At 36.6% G+C, this 18758-nt stretch overlaps 1 protein-coding gene across 1 annotated transcript in view; it reads left to right on the forward strand.

Moving 5' to 3' along the window:
• dnt (tyrosine-protein kinase Dnt) overlaps positions 1 to 17886 on the forward strand; it is a 55277-nt gene extending 37391 nt beyond the window's left edge. Inside the window, exons 3-8 of the mRNA XM_033469794.2 lie at positions 5996 to 6402; positions 7840 to 8025; positions 9660 to 9798; positions 11619 to 11911; positions 13095 to 13254; positions 14490 to 17886. Of these exons, the coding sequence (XP_033325685.2) occupies positions 5996 to 6402; positions 7840 to 8025; positions 9660 to 9798; positions 11619 to 11911; positions 13095 to 13254; positions 14490 to 14738 (1434 nt within the window). The 3' untranslated portion in view covers positions 14739 to 17886. The remainder of the gene's footprint in view (positions 1 to 5995; positions 6403 to 7839; positions 8026 to 9659; positions 9799 to 11618; positions 11912 to 13094; positions 13255 to 14489) is intronic.
• The last annotated feature ends 872 nt before the right edge of the window (positions 17887 to 18758 follow it).

Consider the following 18758-nt stretch of genomic DNA (forward strand, 5'->3'; position numbering starts at 1 on the left):
CTAAAATTGCGTAAAGAATGTAGACGATTCATGTATATATTATATAATAAATACATATTGATACATTATAAATATTACGTTCATAATACACGAATATAAGTGTATTTATAAAGTGACTCTCATTGATATTCGGACACTCTTTCGAACAGAGTAACTTTTTTAAGATCGAACCAAATGACATCAATTTTTTTCAACATGTTACTTAAACTCGTTTAACGTCAAAAAATAATATTTTACAAAAATCGCAATCGGTTGGAATGCCAAAATATTAACAGATTACGAAAGCGAGATATAACAGCGAAAATCTAAATAATATATTTCGAAATCAGTTCTGTACGAAAATGTGTTTCAGTCGATAACCGACTGCCTCAAATAAACGTTGAAAATCGCGTTTCGAATATTTTTCGTGATCGATCTTGCGGCATTTAGAATTTCTCGTGCCGCGATAGAATGTCCGCGATCTCGGCGACGACAAAGCGCGTCAACAACAAGTCCGTTAATAATGGTCCAGGCGGTAACCGTGCAATGAGTCGTCAGTTTGCGCGAAGAAAACAATTTTTGCGGGAACCAACTGCCTCGTTGACGACGAAGGTACGCTGACAAAGTGGCGGCGGAAAGTGGGTAGAATGCGGCACGGTGTCGGATTGACTCGTCGACGATGTGCAGAAAAAAAGGAAAGAAAAGGAACGGATCCGAGAGTAGGACAAAGTGGTCCAGCCACTTCTTCGAGCTGTCTCATTGGAAGGAGGAGAAGAAAAGGGAGACAGAAAGTTGAAGACTGATGACCAGCGCCGAGACATCCGTCACCTTCGCGACAAAACCGAGTGTCCTGGACGTTAGTTTGGCGATCGGGGGCTACCTGTCAATCAAACCGGGCGACTTTTCAGTTATGCGTACGATTCCTCCGGACAAATTCGTCGCATATTTTTTTCGATTGATGTATACCGTCTTTTCCAACGTTCTTGGATTATGTGCATTTCGCTTACCAATTATTCGTGATTTATTGTTATGGAGTTATTGCGGCGAGCGCGCGCGCGGAGGACGCGGAGGAGGAGATCGAAGGCGGAAAATATTTTACAGAAACGTGGAAGGAAAGGCGCGCGCGATTCGTAATCTGTATGAAAAAGAAACTATCGCGTTGTTATGCAAAGAGTGCTCGACGACTGCGTCGTTAATTTATGGTCGCCTCGGAATATACGTTCGCGCCGTTTCGAACGGAATCACTTTTTTAATGTTGGCCCGGAGGACTGGAATGTTTTTGAGACGTCAGGCCGACCAGTTTTCTATTAAATGAGTATAAAAACATGATTATTTTCCAACGTCAAGCTGCGAATTCTCTTGTGCAAGAGACAAATTTTTTTTCCATCAATTGCAACTGATTATATAATCAGTAGACTGCGGATGTTCATGCAGAAGACAAATGTTTTTTCATTAATTGCAACAAGTCTTATTGATATTTATTTCTTTGTTCAATCATTATTCATTGGTATGATTCTTGTGCGAAATCAACATTTTCTACACTAATTGTAAGAAACATGGATCAAATAGAAACAAATTATTTAAATCCTTTTATTCTTATTATATTTCACACTCAGTTACTTTTGTCACAAAAATGCATAAAATCCACATTCTGTCTCAATCGTTATCATGAAATTTAAATAACACATAGATATTCTTAACATTCATTTAATCTAACTACTGTTTTAATTATATTTATTGTATTAAACCATTTCATTGTATAAGACCCATTGTTTGTAATACAACATTTTTAATAACATGATACAAATTCGGGATCGCATTGTACATTACAGTAACATTCATCACATTTATGTTAAGGTCGTTTCAGATGAATTTATACCAATATTTCAATTTCAATGAAACAGTTGCTTATATGTGTTACAAACTCTTACATAAATTGTGGCGAAAGATAACATTTGAAGTTTCAATAGCTTGATTCTTGTCTAAGGTAAATAATCTTGATACCTGTCATTCAATTACAATAATTAAAATTAATGATTAACAAACGTATTTTCGACACGGAGAGAAGGCCAATGAAAAGTTGTTTTCGTGACACATTATGAAACCCCAGTGATGCAAAGAGAAAGTATCATTCTCCGAAATAAAATATATTTATATATTTATTTGTTGCAATATTTAAAAACTTTTAACAAACCATCATATTTGTATATTTTTATATTAGAAATAATAGAAAATGGAAATGTACAAATATAATATTTTTTAAATATCAGTAAAAATGTAAAACTTATTCCGAGTTCATAAATATTTATATTCTATATTAGAAATAGTAGAAAATAGAAATATAAAAATATGATAATTTATTAATTGTTTTTTTTAATATACGCGTTGTCACAGCTAAAGGAGGCAACCTACAGTACTACAAATAATTATAAACTCATAGTAATTTTTATATATGAAAAATAATAGAAAACAGAAATATAGTATTCTGTTAAGCTTTCGCTTAAATATCACTAAAAATGTAAAAGTTTACCCCGAGTCTATAATTATTCACACTCCCCCACTGTATTTCGTAAATAATATAATACATCATTCAAGCGCTTATAAAAAAGATCATTCCGAAATTGCAAATAAATCAGATTCTCGACTACTAACTGCCGAATCTCTTGTAAACGCTGCAAGAAACTTTCGCGTTCAACTTCTCGCGTGCAGAAGCAGACTACTACATTCGACTAATTTCGTTCATCGTAAATTAGGATAGATGTCCAATATCCAGAAGCAGCAGAATCTCCTCGATTCCCGTTCACCCTGGCGAGCAGCGGGGATCTGTTATCAACGACGCGTTTCATAAATTCCGCGAGTATGGTCCTTTTCACGCGATGCAACGCGACGCGACATGTCCATAAAGAATCGTGCACGTTCGGACCAGTTTCCCGCGAAAACCACGAGCGTTACGACGGGGGTGAGAAAAAGAGCATCGTAAAAATTCTTGACAGTTTAAATCGAACGGTTAGCCGGTTTACAGAGGCATTCGCTGTCAGCACGTAGTTGGCTGCTCGCGGCCATAAAAGACCGCAGAGCGCGGACAACACCGTGGCAGAACGGAGTGTAACGTGTAGCGACAAGCAGGCAGGTTGACGAGGTGCCTTCTCCGCGGCTAGTTGGGAACCGATCATCATTGCGAGCTGGTAATCAGCTACGAGCTGCTTCGTCCTCTCAGTCTCTTTTACTCTTTCATTCTCTTTCTCTCTCTCTTCTTCTCACTCGCTTTTACTCTGTCTCTCTCCTTCTTTTTTCTCTCTCTTCTTCTCACTCGCTTTTACTCTGTCTCTCTTCTTCTTTTTTCTCTCTCTATCTCTCTGCTCCTTCACTCTTTCTTTCTTTTTCCATCTTCCTATTTCTCTGTATTTTCTCTTCTTTCTCTCTCTCTCCCATTTTCTTTCTTTATCTTTCTGTTTCTCACTCTTTTCTCCTCGTTCTTTCTCTGCTTCTCTTGCTCTCTCGCTATTCTTTCTTTTTTTGTTCCTTTCCCTGTTTATCTTGCTTTCTCTCATTCTCTCTTTCCCTCTCCCTTTTTCTTTCTTTTTCTATTTCTATTTTGATCTGTTTTTCTCTCTTTTCTCTTTCTTTTTCTGTTCCTCTTGTTCTCTCTATTCTTTCTTTCTTTGTTCTTTTCTGTATCCGTTTCTCTTGCTTTCTCTCTCTCTCTCTCTCTCTCTCTCTCTCTCTGTCCCTCCGGTATCTCCTCGAACATTCCTTCTTCTCAACTTGTTCCCTAGTCCTCCGATTTCATCGTTCCCTCATTTCTATCCGTCCCTCTTCTTTCGCCACTTCCTCCTCGCCTCCTTTCTTCTTGGCTTCCCTCGCCCGCGGTCCTGCGAATTCACTTTGCTCTCTCCGTTGGGCGCAAATTGTCTTCCAAGAATGGTACGTTTCAGATTATAAGAAGGTTCAACGCTCGCGTGATTACGAGCGAGCAGTAGCAAACTCGTCCCTTGCAACCTCCGACTTTGTTCCATTTGCTTCCCTTCCTAACGGAACGTTTGCTGCTCTCTGTTACCACGGTTCTCAGCTCTGTTCACCATTCTCTCTGTTCTCCGTTTTCGGTTCTCTGTTCTCCATTTCCAGATTCGCCACCCGCTTTTGTTCCCTTCGTCTTTCTATGTAGATTCAGCCTGTTTCAAATGATTCGCATCTACGGCTCGTTCTGTCGCGGCTGCGAGACAACATTTATTCCGCGCGGAAACACCGTCGCGGTTTTCCTTGTTTTGCGGGATCAGAAGTTCGTAGAGGAGCTATCCTCTCCCGTTTCGCGGTCCATGATGTCGCCCACGGTACTCGCTGTTCATTCGGCGATTGCTGGAGCAGTGGAGTTTTGAATATGTATGGTGTGCTGTTCGCCGGCCGATTTGAATACTCCGTGGTAAATCTTCACTTCGATCGAGTAGCTTGCGTCTTTTCAGTCCTAGGGATTTCGAGGCGTCAACTTTGAAACAAGGCAGACGATTCAGCTTGATGTATATCATGCGATGTTTCTTAGACTTATTAACCCGAGAAAGATAACCTACGTCGCAGAGGCGCCTGCGAAGACTGTTGATTTTTGTTAATTTTTCATAGAGGTCTAGTGATTTAAGTTTAAAATTACTTAAAATATAAAAAAATATAATATAAATGCATTTTATTTTTACAATAATGCCAAACCTTTAAAATGACTAGATTAACTTAAATAAATATCCATTGTTAGTATAAAATTGACGCCTTAGAAAAGCATGCGCCTCTGAAGCGTATGGTTATCTTTTACGTACGTTGTCATATGGTTATCTTTCTAAGGTTAAACTTTTCAATCACCACCTTGTCGGGGTCACAAACTGACTACTTAGTTTTTATTAAGGGGTTATATCCCTTTTAGTGGCCGGGAAATAAGGCTACTTTTGAAAATACTTTACGTTTATCATTATTATTTTTTTCTTATTTATTCATTTAGTGTTTATACGGGGCAAATATAAAGAAAATATAATAAGTTCGTAATTAACGGTTGAACAATAACGTAAGAGTAAATAAAACCGGATGCTGTCTTATTACGAAACGGTTAGGTTTGTCGTTCCACATTTATTATACATAGAGTATTGTGTGTTAATATTAGTGTGTTAATAAAGTGTGTTACAATTTACTGAAATAATGCAAAGGAAGAGTCAGAAATTTTAGTTTATTTAACAAATTTTGAATAGAATGTTATTGGAAATATTCGGCCAATTTATTCTGAAATATATCTGAAATAAGATCTTATTCGAAATATTTCCCGAATAAAATTGTATCGAAGAATTCATTTGAAATATTTCTAATATTCTATTCGAAGAGATTCATCAAAAATATTTCTCGAATAAAATTCTACTCAAAAAGAAATGTATCAGAAATATTTCTCGAATCAAATTCTACTCGAAGAAATGTATCAGAAATATTTCTCGAATCAAATTCTACTCGAAGAAATGTATCAGAAATATTTCTCGAATAAAATTCTACTCGAAGAAATGTATCAGAAATATTTCTCGAATCAAATTCTACTCGAAGAAATGTATCAGAAATATTTCTCGAATCAAATTCTACTCGAAGAAATGTATCAGAAATATTTCTCGAATCAAATTCTATTCGAAGAAATGTATCAGAAATATTTCTCGAATAAAATTCTACTCGAAGAAATGTATCAGGAATATTTCTCGAATAAAATTCTACTCGAAGAAATGTATCAGAAATATTTCTCGAATAAAATTCTACTCGAAGAAATGTATCAGAAATATTTCTCGAATGAAATTCTACTCGAAGAAATGTATCAGAAATATTTCTCGACTAAAATTCTACTCGAAGAAATGTATCAGAAATATTTCTCGAATAAAATTCTATTCGAAGAAAATGTTTATTCGAATCAAATAGTGTTCGTACAATGACCGACTCAGCGTCTCAGGAACGTCGTATAAAACGGATTCACGAAGAGGATGTAAAACGATTTATTTTGCATTTCCAGCTGCCATACTCGATGTCAATAGACATCAGCAATCCGTCAGCCTTGAGCAGTTCCCTGAACATATCGCAGGCTGGCGAGATCCCGGTGGGTGGTCTTCAAACGTGGGCATTGGCGTTACATTGTGGCCCGTACGACGCGGAAATCGATCTCAGTCTTCGTATAAATGTCTCCCTATCGAGACGGAACACGACCAGCCTGGACTTCAGACGGAAGAAAATCTGTTTGAAGGATAAGAGCAATATAGGTGCCGAGGAAGTGCTGGTCGCCGCTTCTGGAACCACTTCCGGCGGACAAGTGTTTTACGCTGCCGTTGGCTGCGTCTGTGCCTTCATTGCCGCCATCTTTGTTCTGGTTATTGCATACTATGTGCGGGATAAAAAGACCAGAAGGCATCGTGACCCTCTTCAGTAAGCAACCTTATCTTAATTTACTTGTTCTATAATTATGATCGCCCCATTCACGACATACGGCGTAACTTGTCTCATTAATTAGTAGATTAAGTAGACTGTGCTGCATCATGCATTCGCGGCTTGTGGCCGAACTTGCGTAGCAGTCAGTGCTCCCCGATTCTATTTTTAATAAATTGATAGGATTTCATATGCTATTTTCTCCGCGGTTGATTGATGTGTATATGTTGAAAAGAAGTTGTATGCAGAAGGTAATTTTGCGGCACATTAATCCCCTCTTTTTTGTGTTAATAAAATACGCGTTTTACGAAATCGTGTCATATGAAAATCTTCTTATAACACGAATAATGATATGTATAAGCGGAACATTTTGTTCCATGTAAACACGACGAAAGAAATAATTTAATGAATTCATTTCATTTTGTCATATATTTTTATCGTTATTTCTTCATTTTATCATACAGTTCGATGGACGGGTGATCGTTTATTTATAATTAAACTGAGGATTTCATGCACTTATGATGAAAATGAATAGCTGAAATACAAAACAGTAAAAACGTTTACAGAATTTAAAATTACTCTTGCATTATTTTCAACTGAAAATGATCAACAAATGGAATCAATGACTATGCAGCTTCTGGATTTCATAATTAGTGCGGACAATTTTTATTTTGCATAAAATTCCACATTCTATTTGTTTTATTACAAGGGAGAATCCTGCAATGTGCAACGAAATTTTGAGTACAGAAAATTCTGTGAATATTTAATTCAAGTTGACGCTCTACTTACCACAAACATATTGATGTAATTAAATGACTTCTGAATGACTGTGGCATATCAGATAGAAACTTCGAAATTTTCTTTTTATCGCATACTTTACTAGAAGCCTATTAATAGAACTTTTAATGACTGCTTTATATTATAAATATTATTTATATTATATATTATATATTATAAATTATATTTATATTATATATTATATATTATAAATTATATTTATATTATATATTATATATTATATATTATATATTATATATTATATATTATATATTATATATTATATATTATATATTATATATTATATATTATATATTATATATTATATATTATATATTATATATTATATATTATATATTATATTATTTATATTATAAATAATAATTTCAAAAGAACTTTTTACATTCCATCAATCCAAATAATTTGTTGAATTATGAATGGAATGATATCGTTTTTGAATAAATTTTTTAAGGCCTACAGCAATTGATCTTCAATTTCAAGAAGGATTATTACAAAATTGTGGATAGATGAAAAGGGTTAACAATAAATTTCTCGATCCTAAAATCATTCTTCAGCCCTGCACCAGAGATTTTAAACAGTACAGAATGACTTCGAATTCGAAGGAAGCTTGCAATTTTGTATCGTTCTTTTTTTGTCCAGAGAATCGAGGGGTCTAAGTTCCGCGTGCAGCGTAGAACGCAGCACTGGCGTTGGACCAGCGCAAACATTTTTGTCTTCTGAAACACCTCCTCCGGCGTCTGCCACATCGACGTCTACTTACAGACGATTAGACGATCGACCCAGTCGAGAACTACACGAGAGAATCCAGGAAATTACAGTTCAGAGGTAATTTCATTTTTATTGCTGCTATACATATAATGTTGTCTCTGCTCCTCATTGGCAGTGACTTAAAACATTATAGGGGTAGACAATGCTACTACTATTTTCATTGCAATTGTTTCGAACAAACATGTACGAAACATCTGCTGTAGCTTAACACTTTGACTACCGTGTTACTCATATGTGGGTGACGGACAGAATTGGATATTGTTCGAATAAAATGTTAGTCAAGAAATACATGTCAAATAAATTCTTCGAATAAAATATTCGAAATATTTACTGAAATAATGTAAAGAGTTAGGAGTCCTTTTTCACGTTTTTCGTTTTTTTTTAGATTTCATTCGAAGAATTTATTTGAAACGTTTCGCGAATAAAATTTCATTGGAAGAATTTATTCGAAATGTTATTCGAATAAGATAACTAGGCTAGCTTGAAGTGACTAGTAAATCTATAGACACCTGTACACACCTCGGTTCCCGGATTCTAAGCATTTTTCTATTCAAGCTTCGAGTAGCTCCGGCGGAAGCCTGCACCGTGTTTTTAGGTTAAGCAGATTCTTCAGAAATCAGGGAAAATCTCGATATCCCGCGCGTTTAAGTGCACAAAACGTGCCTTTGAAACCGTTCAGTCATCGATCGATCGAAGAATTACGAACGGCCAGCATTTGCCGCCACAGACAAAAATATTCAAACCTCGACGCTTATTCTCTCCACCTAATAAAGCATATATTTGTCATGTTGATGTCGGAAATATAATGACTAATTACTAAAAATTCAATGGACAAACGTTGCAGAATATAAACATTGTTGAATTATGTATTTAGATATCATGGATTTTCTTTTCAAAGCAAAATTTTGCAAATATTCTGTTCAACATTCTGGAATGACTATGAAACAATATTAACTTCTAACATGTTTTTGCAAGCAAAACAGAAGAAAAATGAATACAATAATCGACGCCTATTTTCTTCACCTGAATTATTTATCATTATATATATATAATTTTCATGTTGATGTCAGAATTTGTTACCAGTTATGCAAAATAAAAAGCAACAACTTTTATAAAATATATAATTAAATATATATAATTCTGTGTAGTATTCCGAAATAACTATATAAAACTATACCCAGAAGGACACTAATATAAAGATATAAAAAATAAGATATAAAGAACAAGAACTGAAGAATTATTCGAATGAATAAATAGAATAATTTTTTACGGATAATGAATAATTGTTATTTGAATAAAATATCGCCTGAAAAGAATTCATTCGAACAATGACTTCAGATATAAACGTTCATTCGAAACAATTCGAACAATTCCTAACTTTGGTGCGAACAGAGCATTACGCAAAGTGAACCGATCGAAAAGGAGCGAAATCGTAATAGCAGTTTATCGGTTGGTTGTTGAAGTCCCAACGAATTCATGCGTATCATCTGTAATTCTTTCAATTCCATCCGTTCCGTTGTTCATGTCTGCACGGACGCCAGACAGGTTTACATTCTAGCAATTAGACGATCAATGCAGGCATCGGTCATTTCGGAAAAGATGCTTCTCAAAGTTTGTACAGAATAATTATCGGTTTCGCCGATGCTGGAAGTCACGAATCTCGAGGCAATCTTCCTCCGCACTTGTTACAGATGCAGGGTACGCCTTCTCAGCATTGAAATGGAAGGCACATTCGGTCGCGTGTACAGAGGCAGTTATCACGAGGAGGGCGCGTCTACCCCGAGGGATGTCCTAGTGAAAACTGCTGCTGAACATGCATCACAGTCGCAAGTGAGTAATTTTTCCTTCCCTCGGTCAATTAAGTTTCGTCGAAAGCCAACTAATTAATTTAGCACACTGTGTTTCCCCGGAATTTCGCTCGCAATTAGACTCTTGTTAGTTCGTCCCTTAATCTTGTACTTTTGCCGCGTTGTGTGTACGCTCTTATCGATAATTAATTTTCAGACACTGTTCTCATTCTGATTTCAAAACGTTCTGTTTTATTTGATAGTATAAGGTTTCACTTTTATTTTACTATAAGGTTCTCCCTTATTTTACTGCAAGGTTCGTTTTCAAGTAGTTCATCTTTTTTATTCATTCGTCGTGTTACGGAGTTAATTATATTAAACGTGACTGATTTTTAATTATCATGCTTAATCCTCCACATTTGATCGTATTATTACACGAGATTTTTCGATTTTCATAAAAATCGACCATTTAATATTATCTATTTTCCTATTGATACTATTTATGTTAAACAATATACCTCCGTAAACAATCCGAATGTCATATGGTCCTTTGCCTTGGCATCATTTTTTCTTCCTTGTAATTATTGGTAATTATTGACTTGACCTTGAAATATATTATGGAGGACGTTTTTAACGTTACACGTTATCATAAAAATTTATTATTCGGAACGGTTTTAAACAATACCTTGCACATAATAAGTATAGGTTAGACGTGGATCAAGTATGGGTTAGGTCTGGATTTTTCGTAAGATGGATAAATTCATAAAGCATTATTTTGTTGTTAAATACAAACTTTTAGCGATAAGAATTGAAAAGAAATTGTTCGGAATAATTACCATAACAACAGATTTTTCATGGTCATCAAAATGGGTGGAAGCCCTAAAATAATTGCCTAGTTATTTCTTTCATAATTCGCGTCTAACAATTACACTAAAAATTGTTCATAGTTTGATTTACACGGTGGACATTTAAACTTATTTTATATCAAAACCCCCGAGAGCACATAAACATGAAGAAGAGCACAGCAACAAAATCGTAGATCTCGCAATAATTTTAATTGCGGAGGAACAAGTGCGAGGAAAGTCAGTGTTCCATAGAAGCTAAATTGATTAAGGTAGTTGAGAATAGTTAATAAGAATAGTTAAGAATAATTTTTCGTTTATCTATATATCTTCATCTGGAAACGTTAAAATCAATTTCTATTTGCATTTCATATTGTTTAGTTCTCTAATTATACAACTAAATATTTTCAGAGCGTTGAAGGCTTTCTGATATGGAATTAATGAGAACTAAAAATAATGTAAATGTTATAATTATCGACGCTTCAAAAAACTACTTGTACTAGTTATCGTGACCGAAATACCAATAGGTCCCAAATATTTCTAATTCATTTTTCATTTACTTTTTATAATGTATTTACACTAAATTAACTTCATCAACTTATTTAACTTAAGTTAAACTATTAAAGTATATAAATTGTATTGAACATAGAATGAACACAGGCAATGTTTATACTTTCTTTATAAAATCCAATGATTTTTATAGTTTAAAAACATTTATTTCAATCGACTGAAAGCTAAGTAATTACAAAAGTTCGATTTCTTCGTATTGTTTACGGTTAACGCACAACTAGTACCTTTTACTAACTTTCCTAGAACGTACAGTAAACTAATTAGAGCTCTTAAATGATTTTATTCTATTAATATAATATCGAATGTTATAATAGAATTCTGTTGTTCACAATTTCTTGTCATATTACTATGATTATCGTTGAAACAAACGGGGTGTTCCGGACACAGCCTGGGTAATTGGGAGCCTTGTCCTACCACTTTTCTGACGTGCTTTTTAATTTGGTTTTTTAAGGTCGCCCTCCTCTTGCGCGAGGGATTAGCGCTGTACGGTTTAAGCCACCCGGTGTTGCTGCCCGTTTTGGGCGTCTCGATCGAGGACAGAAGCGCGCCTTTCCTTTTGTATCCGCACACCGGCTACAAGAACATGAAGAGGTTCTTGCTGAGGTGCAAGTTGAGCAGCGAGGGGCCACCGAGGGCTCTCACCACGCAAGAAGTCGTGGAAATGGCCCTCCAAGCGGCCAAAGGAGTTCAGTATCTTCACAGAAAGAGGCTGGTGCACAGGGACCTGGCTGCTAGAAATTGCGTGTAAGCAAAAACTCACGTTATTATAATAATGCTGCAAGTACAACGCGCAAGCGTTTTTGCCATCTACCTTTCTCTCTTTTTTTCTCTTTCTCTCCTGTTTTTCTCTCACTCACTTTCCTTCTCTTTTTCTATTTCTATTTTTCTTGTCCTCATCATCTCTCTCCTTTCTTTTATCTTTACTTTTTTCCTCCCCATCTTTTATTCTACGGTACAGTAATACCACCCGATCACAGGAGACTAAGCTGGATTTGAAATTGACGGAGTGGGGGTAGGACACGTGACGCGCCCCACTCCGCTGTACGGGAGTTCCGGCGCGTCACATGACTTACCCCCCACTCCTTCGATTTGAAATCTGGTTTAACCTTCTGCGAACGCTGGTAATCAGAGGCCATAACTAATATTACCAAAACGAGACAGAATTTAATTATAATCATTAAATTTTGCTTACCAATAACCATTGCAAATTGCGAAAATAGTTTTTGATTGCTAATATAATCGTTACGAATGACAGAAATAGTTTCTGATTACAAATAACCAATTGTAGATGACGAAAATTGTTTCTTTTATTACAAATAATAATATAATTATAATTGATTATAATTGACGTAAACGGTTTTTACCATTGAATAATCATTACGGATAACCAAAATCACACGAGGAACGGACAATCGAGGTTTTACTGTACTGTTTATTCCTTGTTTCCGCAACAACTCAAAACTTTAAACTCGGCTACGTATCTTTTTACGAGGATTCGCTCAAGAATAGGAAGGCTCCCCCGAAGGATAACACACACACACTGTACCGAATAATTCACTCGAGACGCCGTAAACTTTAAGGTCGTTACGTTTCGTTACGGAATTAATTGGCCGTACGACATTAATTAGCAATAAATACACTGGCCCGAGACTGTTTAATTACCGGCAGCTACTGTTTCGCCCCGCGAGAATGACTTTTAATGCGCGCCTCGGGCAGCTTCTTTTTCTGCAACCGCTTTTCCTTTTTTTTCTTTCTTTTTTTGCCCTTTTCTGCTGTATTGCCACGCGAACCAGTCGACAAATTTAGCCGGGGCCATGCTCGATTCGTCGCGGTGCTCGTGCTGCCCGTGTCCCTTTTTACGCTGCCCGTGTCAGAAGTCGGGAACAGCACGGAGGACGTTTAACGATCGATGTTACCTTTTTATTAGCGTCGACGACGATCTCAGGGTTCAAATCACGGACAATGCTCTGGCCAGGGATCTGTTCCCCCAGGATTATCATTGTCTCGGCGACAACGAGAACCGGCCAATCAAGTGGCTCGCCATCGAGAGTCTGCTGAACAAGACGTTCAGCACCGCCTCCGACGTGGTAAGTCCGGAAAAGCCACTTTCATAGCGGATTTTCTATATAAAATACTGTCGTAGATATTTCAATTTTCACATTCTGACTAATCCATTAATATTTAAATTGTCATTTGTTTTTCTTTTATGGAATGCAACTACAGATTGGTAGATTTTCTTTTAATACAATAGAAGCGATATAAATCTAAGAAGAGTTCAAACATGATCTGCACTGCAATTTCCATTACACGACGTGCATTATAATTTAGACCTTTACGTAACAACATTTTATAAGATCTCGGATTAACGATCCGTTAATGTGTATTTCAAATAATTTTATTCATTCTCTTCATTCGAGTTGAAGATAATCAGTCCATAAGTTCGTGCGGTTTTAATTTCGATTGTCCGCACAATAATCGCTCTAACGGTTGTGTCTCGTACATCATTCGGTAGTTTTGGTTTTCTCGTGTTGTATGATTGTTTACTCATTCGTTCATTTTTTGAGAACTATGGAGATTTCTGGAAACTATGGAAAATTCTACGGTTTTCGAAAAATAAATCACTTCATTACTCACACGAGACGATTAATAATCACACAACAGGAGGAAACGACGCATAATTGTCAGATATTGAAAATGACGCATAATTGTTAGGTAATTATTACGCGGAAAATTTGGACCAATTCGATGGTACCTGTGCAGTTATGAAAATCGCCTATCTTCTAAATACTAATTCGGGCGCAGCCAATGGATTGGCTAATATTTGAGCCGTTTATCTTGAAAGTGGCATAAGTCACTTTGTTTTCAACACGTTTAAAAATATGGATGCTAACTTTCGAGAAGATTTACTTGTATTTGTTGTCTCAGGATACTGAGAGATATTTTTCTCGGTATAAATAATTTCGTACAAACATTAAAAAAATCACCACTTTTCATTACGGTGAAGTGACTTATGCCACTTTCAAAATAAACGGCTCATTTACAAAAATTTCGCGGTAAGGATTAATAAGACACCCGTTTTACTCCGAGCTGACCGCGCGTTTAATGACTTAAATCGCTCCCTATCGTTCGATCGGGTGAGATCGTTCATGATAATGAGCTTAATTAATATCGTTGGGGTTTTTAGTAGCGGACGAACAGCTCGGTAATTAATAATTGTCGACTTAAACGACTTATGGTTTTCACTAGCTTCCTGAACGGCTTCAGGCGGATGGTTGTTATTGTTATTAAAAGCAACGTATTTTTCTCTGTAATTCTTTTTTAGTGGGCATTCGGGGTATTATTATGGGAACTGACAACGCTGGCACAACAACCGTACGTGGAGGTAGATGCATTCGAAATGGCCTCGTATCTCAGGGACGGCTACCGATTAGCACAGCCAATCAACTGTCCGGACGAACTGTTCGCTGTCATGGCATATTGCTGGGCGATGTCCGCGGACGAGAGGCCGACGTTTAGCCAATTGATTGTCTGCCTACAAGATTTCCACACCCAGTTGACCAGATATGTCTAATAGATTATCTCGCAACGCGGAAACTTCTGCCGAGAGATCCGCTTTCACTTCCGCTGTAACGCGACCAGAAATATATTGAGAACACCTGTACATAATTTTAGTACTTAAAAGGAAAGTTTATGGGAGCGATGAAGTAAGTAGCGAGGAGTAAGTATCTTCGAGTGTAGAAACGTCGCTTTCCTTGGCACAAGTCGTTCTTTACGCCAGCGCTGTCCGAAATCTGTTGTTCAGATGTTTTACCGAACGAACCATGATGCTACTGACTGCCACCGGCTAGGATCTATAATCTCTATAATCTCTTCTTTAAAACACAATATAGTTAGTTGATTTTCAATCGTCGTAAGTTGACTGTAAAATAAATGCCGGCTAAGTTAAAATTTTAATAAACTCACGTTTTATTTTTCGATTGAAAAATCGAAATAATAATTAATATTATATAATATAATAGAAATTAGAGTAAAATTATATAATAGAATATAATTTTACTGTAATTTCTACTATGTCAAATTTGTTTACACGGATCTACGTGTGTGTTAGACTACAGATTGTGTGTACCTACGACATAGATGAAACATAAAACAGTATTGTCACATTATTTTCAACACACATTACGATCATTAAAAGAACATTTTCATCTAACTCATGTTTCTTAGAATTAATTTAAACAAGCTTTATTTTTCACTGTAACATACACGCACTCTAAACATGGTGTAATTACGTTTAGATTAACATTCTTAGCATGATTACATAAGTACATATTTATTATAACAGAGAACCTGACATCAAATGAAGGGGAAAAAATGCTACGTAAACGGCGGGTCCAATCAAGGACAGTGCTGGTGTAAAGATGCTATAATTTGGCCGACCAAACGCGGGACATTGCTATGAATCTTGATAGTTACGGACAGAGTTGTATCAAATAAAAAATATCTATTAATGCATGCAAGCCCGATTTCGTTGGTGTTCATCGTAATTTGTATTAATGCAACCAATGCCACAACGCGAGTTAGCCAAATTATAACATCCACAAGAGCAAAACATAACATAAGGAAAGTAATGCGAGTAATATAGGCAGAATAGTGGAGTCAGGGGGAATGAAGGAGCCTTGCTTAACGAATCAGGAAATGTTGCAATAAATATTTTCCTTTCGAACATTTTTCGGGACGGGACACTGTCGCGTGCAACCTAGTTTCAGGATACGCCGACACATTTTGTTTTCAGTGTAGTATAATAGATATCGAGAATGTGTAAGCGGGTCTAGAACACGGTGGCACAAGCGTTCCGTCTGAAAAAATACCCCGAAATTTGCAATAAGAACTTGTTTATATAGCGTCGAGTAGATTCGAATGTATAATCGCGTGTAATTTTTCTATTAGCTGACAACAAAGAGTAACTGTAGAAACTGACATGTATATCTTTGTTTCCTCCTTAAATACGTTAAGACTGAATCGGACGTTCATCGCGCGATGCATGTTCGATCGAATGCATGTCGCATTTCTGCGAACGCCGAATATTCTGATCTCGCTATGCATTCTTGCGTTCACCGTTGTCATCGCTGCAAAGAATCGCTTGTTTTTGAAATAAGTCACGTGCAAAGTGTCTCCGCAAATGTTCTCTGGCGGGTGCTTTGCTAGTTCTGTTGCCTGAATTGAGCGTTTATTTCTATTTAAACTATGGACAACGAATACGAAATTTTCGAAAAGGATCATCTTTTTAAATGATATTTTTAGTTGTCGAACTAAGTCTTCGTGTGGGATTAGTTCTGGGATTAACAGAAACCAGTTGCGTGCGTTCAAGCCGAATACACGTAGCATCGGTTGCTATAATCTTTAATCGGTTGTGTAGCTTCTTTATTTATTCGATTTCACGGTCGCGTGAATATTATGTAAAACTTTACTTATATATATATAAAACGACGACGAACTCTTCGTTACACAGAAGTTCATATGTAATAGCTGTCGATCGATTTGCGAGGACAATTTGTCGAGAAAGAACCGAGCCAAAGTTTTCCACGAGGAATATTCACATGATTGATATTTCAAATCGACTGTCGTTCAATGGTATCTCGACTGTCTGTGGTGTAACGCAATCGGCTGTATCGAAGTTTCACAGAAATTCGGTTCTCAATGCTAACACGCGTATCTTGTATCTTATCTACCCTTATCTAAGCGTTATGCCCCCAAGGAACTTCGATTGTAAAGAGTTCCACGATGTCGTCGCATTCATCGCCGAGAAGAGTAGTCAGACAGAATATTGCCAAATTGTATCCATTGTATCGCGAACTGCCAATTTCGTACTCAGGAAGCTCTGTAATCGGGCTGAAACGAGTCCGACGATTTCGAACGATGTGATATACTTGCCACATCGGCATTTCGAGTGTGCCAATACCCCCTTTTTGTATTTTTGTACATATTTAACCGTAGATGTACAGCGCTGCTCGCAATCGCTCGAAAAGTGAAACGTTGCACAGGCGAAATCGAATTATCTCGCTTGGCAAGTTTGTAAAAAGTACGATATGATTTTCTAAAAAATTATTTATGAGCCTATATTTAATATAAATAACAATTGCCAATTCTATTATTCATGTTTCCTCTTTTGTCGAAAGCACAGTGTGTATATAACTTAAGTAATGCAATTTTTCTGTGATATTTTTTGAAGATGATGTATAAAAACGTAATCGAAGCCATCTATCTTGTATGCATCATTCTACGGATTATAGAAAATGAGAACTATACAGGATGTCCCAAAAATATTGTAAACGTTATTAAACATTACCTTGTCCTTCGTCGATAACTCGTTAACGAAGCTACGGAGAAAATTTTCGCTAAGCTAACAATTACTTGAAATCATCTCAGGAATCACCTCTTTCATGGGCCTTATATTTTTGGGACACCGTGAGTAAAGCACTCATATTTGCAATCGTGTCTCCGTATTCTATCTTTCAAGTTAATACAATTTCATTTGGTTTCTGTTTCGAACGATTATTTGCAGAGCTGTAGACATAAGCGTTAGTTGTAAAAAAATAGGTGCTGCGGTACGCCAAGTCAGAAAGATTCCTGTACATAACGAGAAAAACGTCGACGCGAGAATCGATATAATGTACAAACCGCGGGCGTTACACGGGCACAATAAACCGATTGATACACGACTTCTGTTGTTTCCTTTCACCATTGATACCGTTCCAGTCTCGCTCCAGCTTATTTCTATGGAAGCCACGAACGATTCCTCTGGACCAGCTATTTCTGGCGATTCTACCAACATAGCTGTGGCAACATGCGTTCAGGGTGATGGGGGGTGGGGGTGAAAGAGTTTTTGTTTTCTCGGAAATCGTTCATCAAACGGTGAGATATCGTCTCGTAAACGACTCCTGTAATTCGTACGGCCTGCACCGGGTATGTCGAGTGACAAAATTAATGGCGCCACCCCGACGTCTTGTTTAAAATGACGGATGAGTCCGCGATTAATTTCCTGGTGCCCCTTGGCTGCCTCTGTTTCGCGTGTAATCGGATACGCCAGCGACAAAAGAGCGCAGGTTTTAAAGGAGCCTCTAAATTATCTCTCTGACGAAGACGAGTGAATTCTGTTCCCCACTAAAATGAGAAGCAGCTGCGCTATAACGTCGAAGCGTTGATCCATCCACTCAGCTTCATGGTAAAAATGCCTGTTAATTATACTGTTCGGCGCATCAAATAATAACAGTTAATTGTGTCTTGGAAAAACGCATACAGTTACATATTAAAATATATTGACAAAATAATATATATACCTACATGAATACATATAATAGTACTTTCTTTAAATTCATGTGCGTTAGTACTAATTTCTGTAAAAATGCGAGAATTAGAAATATACGGGATAATTTTATTATATCCAGTTTTCTGTTATCTTACAATTAGAAACCTATGATTCTTGTTAATAATATAATATATATAATAATAATATATATACCTACATGAATACATATAATAGTACTTTCTTTAAATTCATGTGCGTTAGTACCAATTTCTGTAAAAATGCGAG

Source organism: Megalopta genalis, chromosome 10, assembly GCF_051020955.1.
Source record: "Megalopta genalis isolate 19385.01 chromosome 10, iyMegGena1_principal, whole genome shotgun sequence".
NCBI lineage: Eukaryota > Metazoa > Arthropoda > Insecta > Hymenoptera > Halictidae > Megalopta > Megalopta genalis.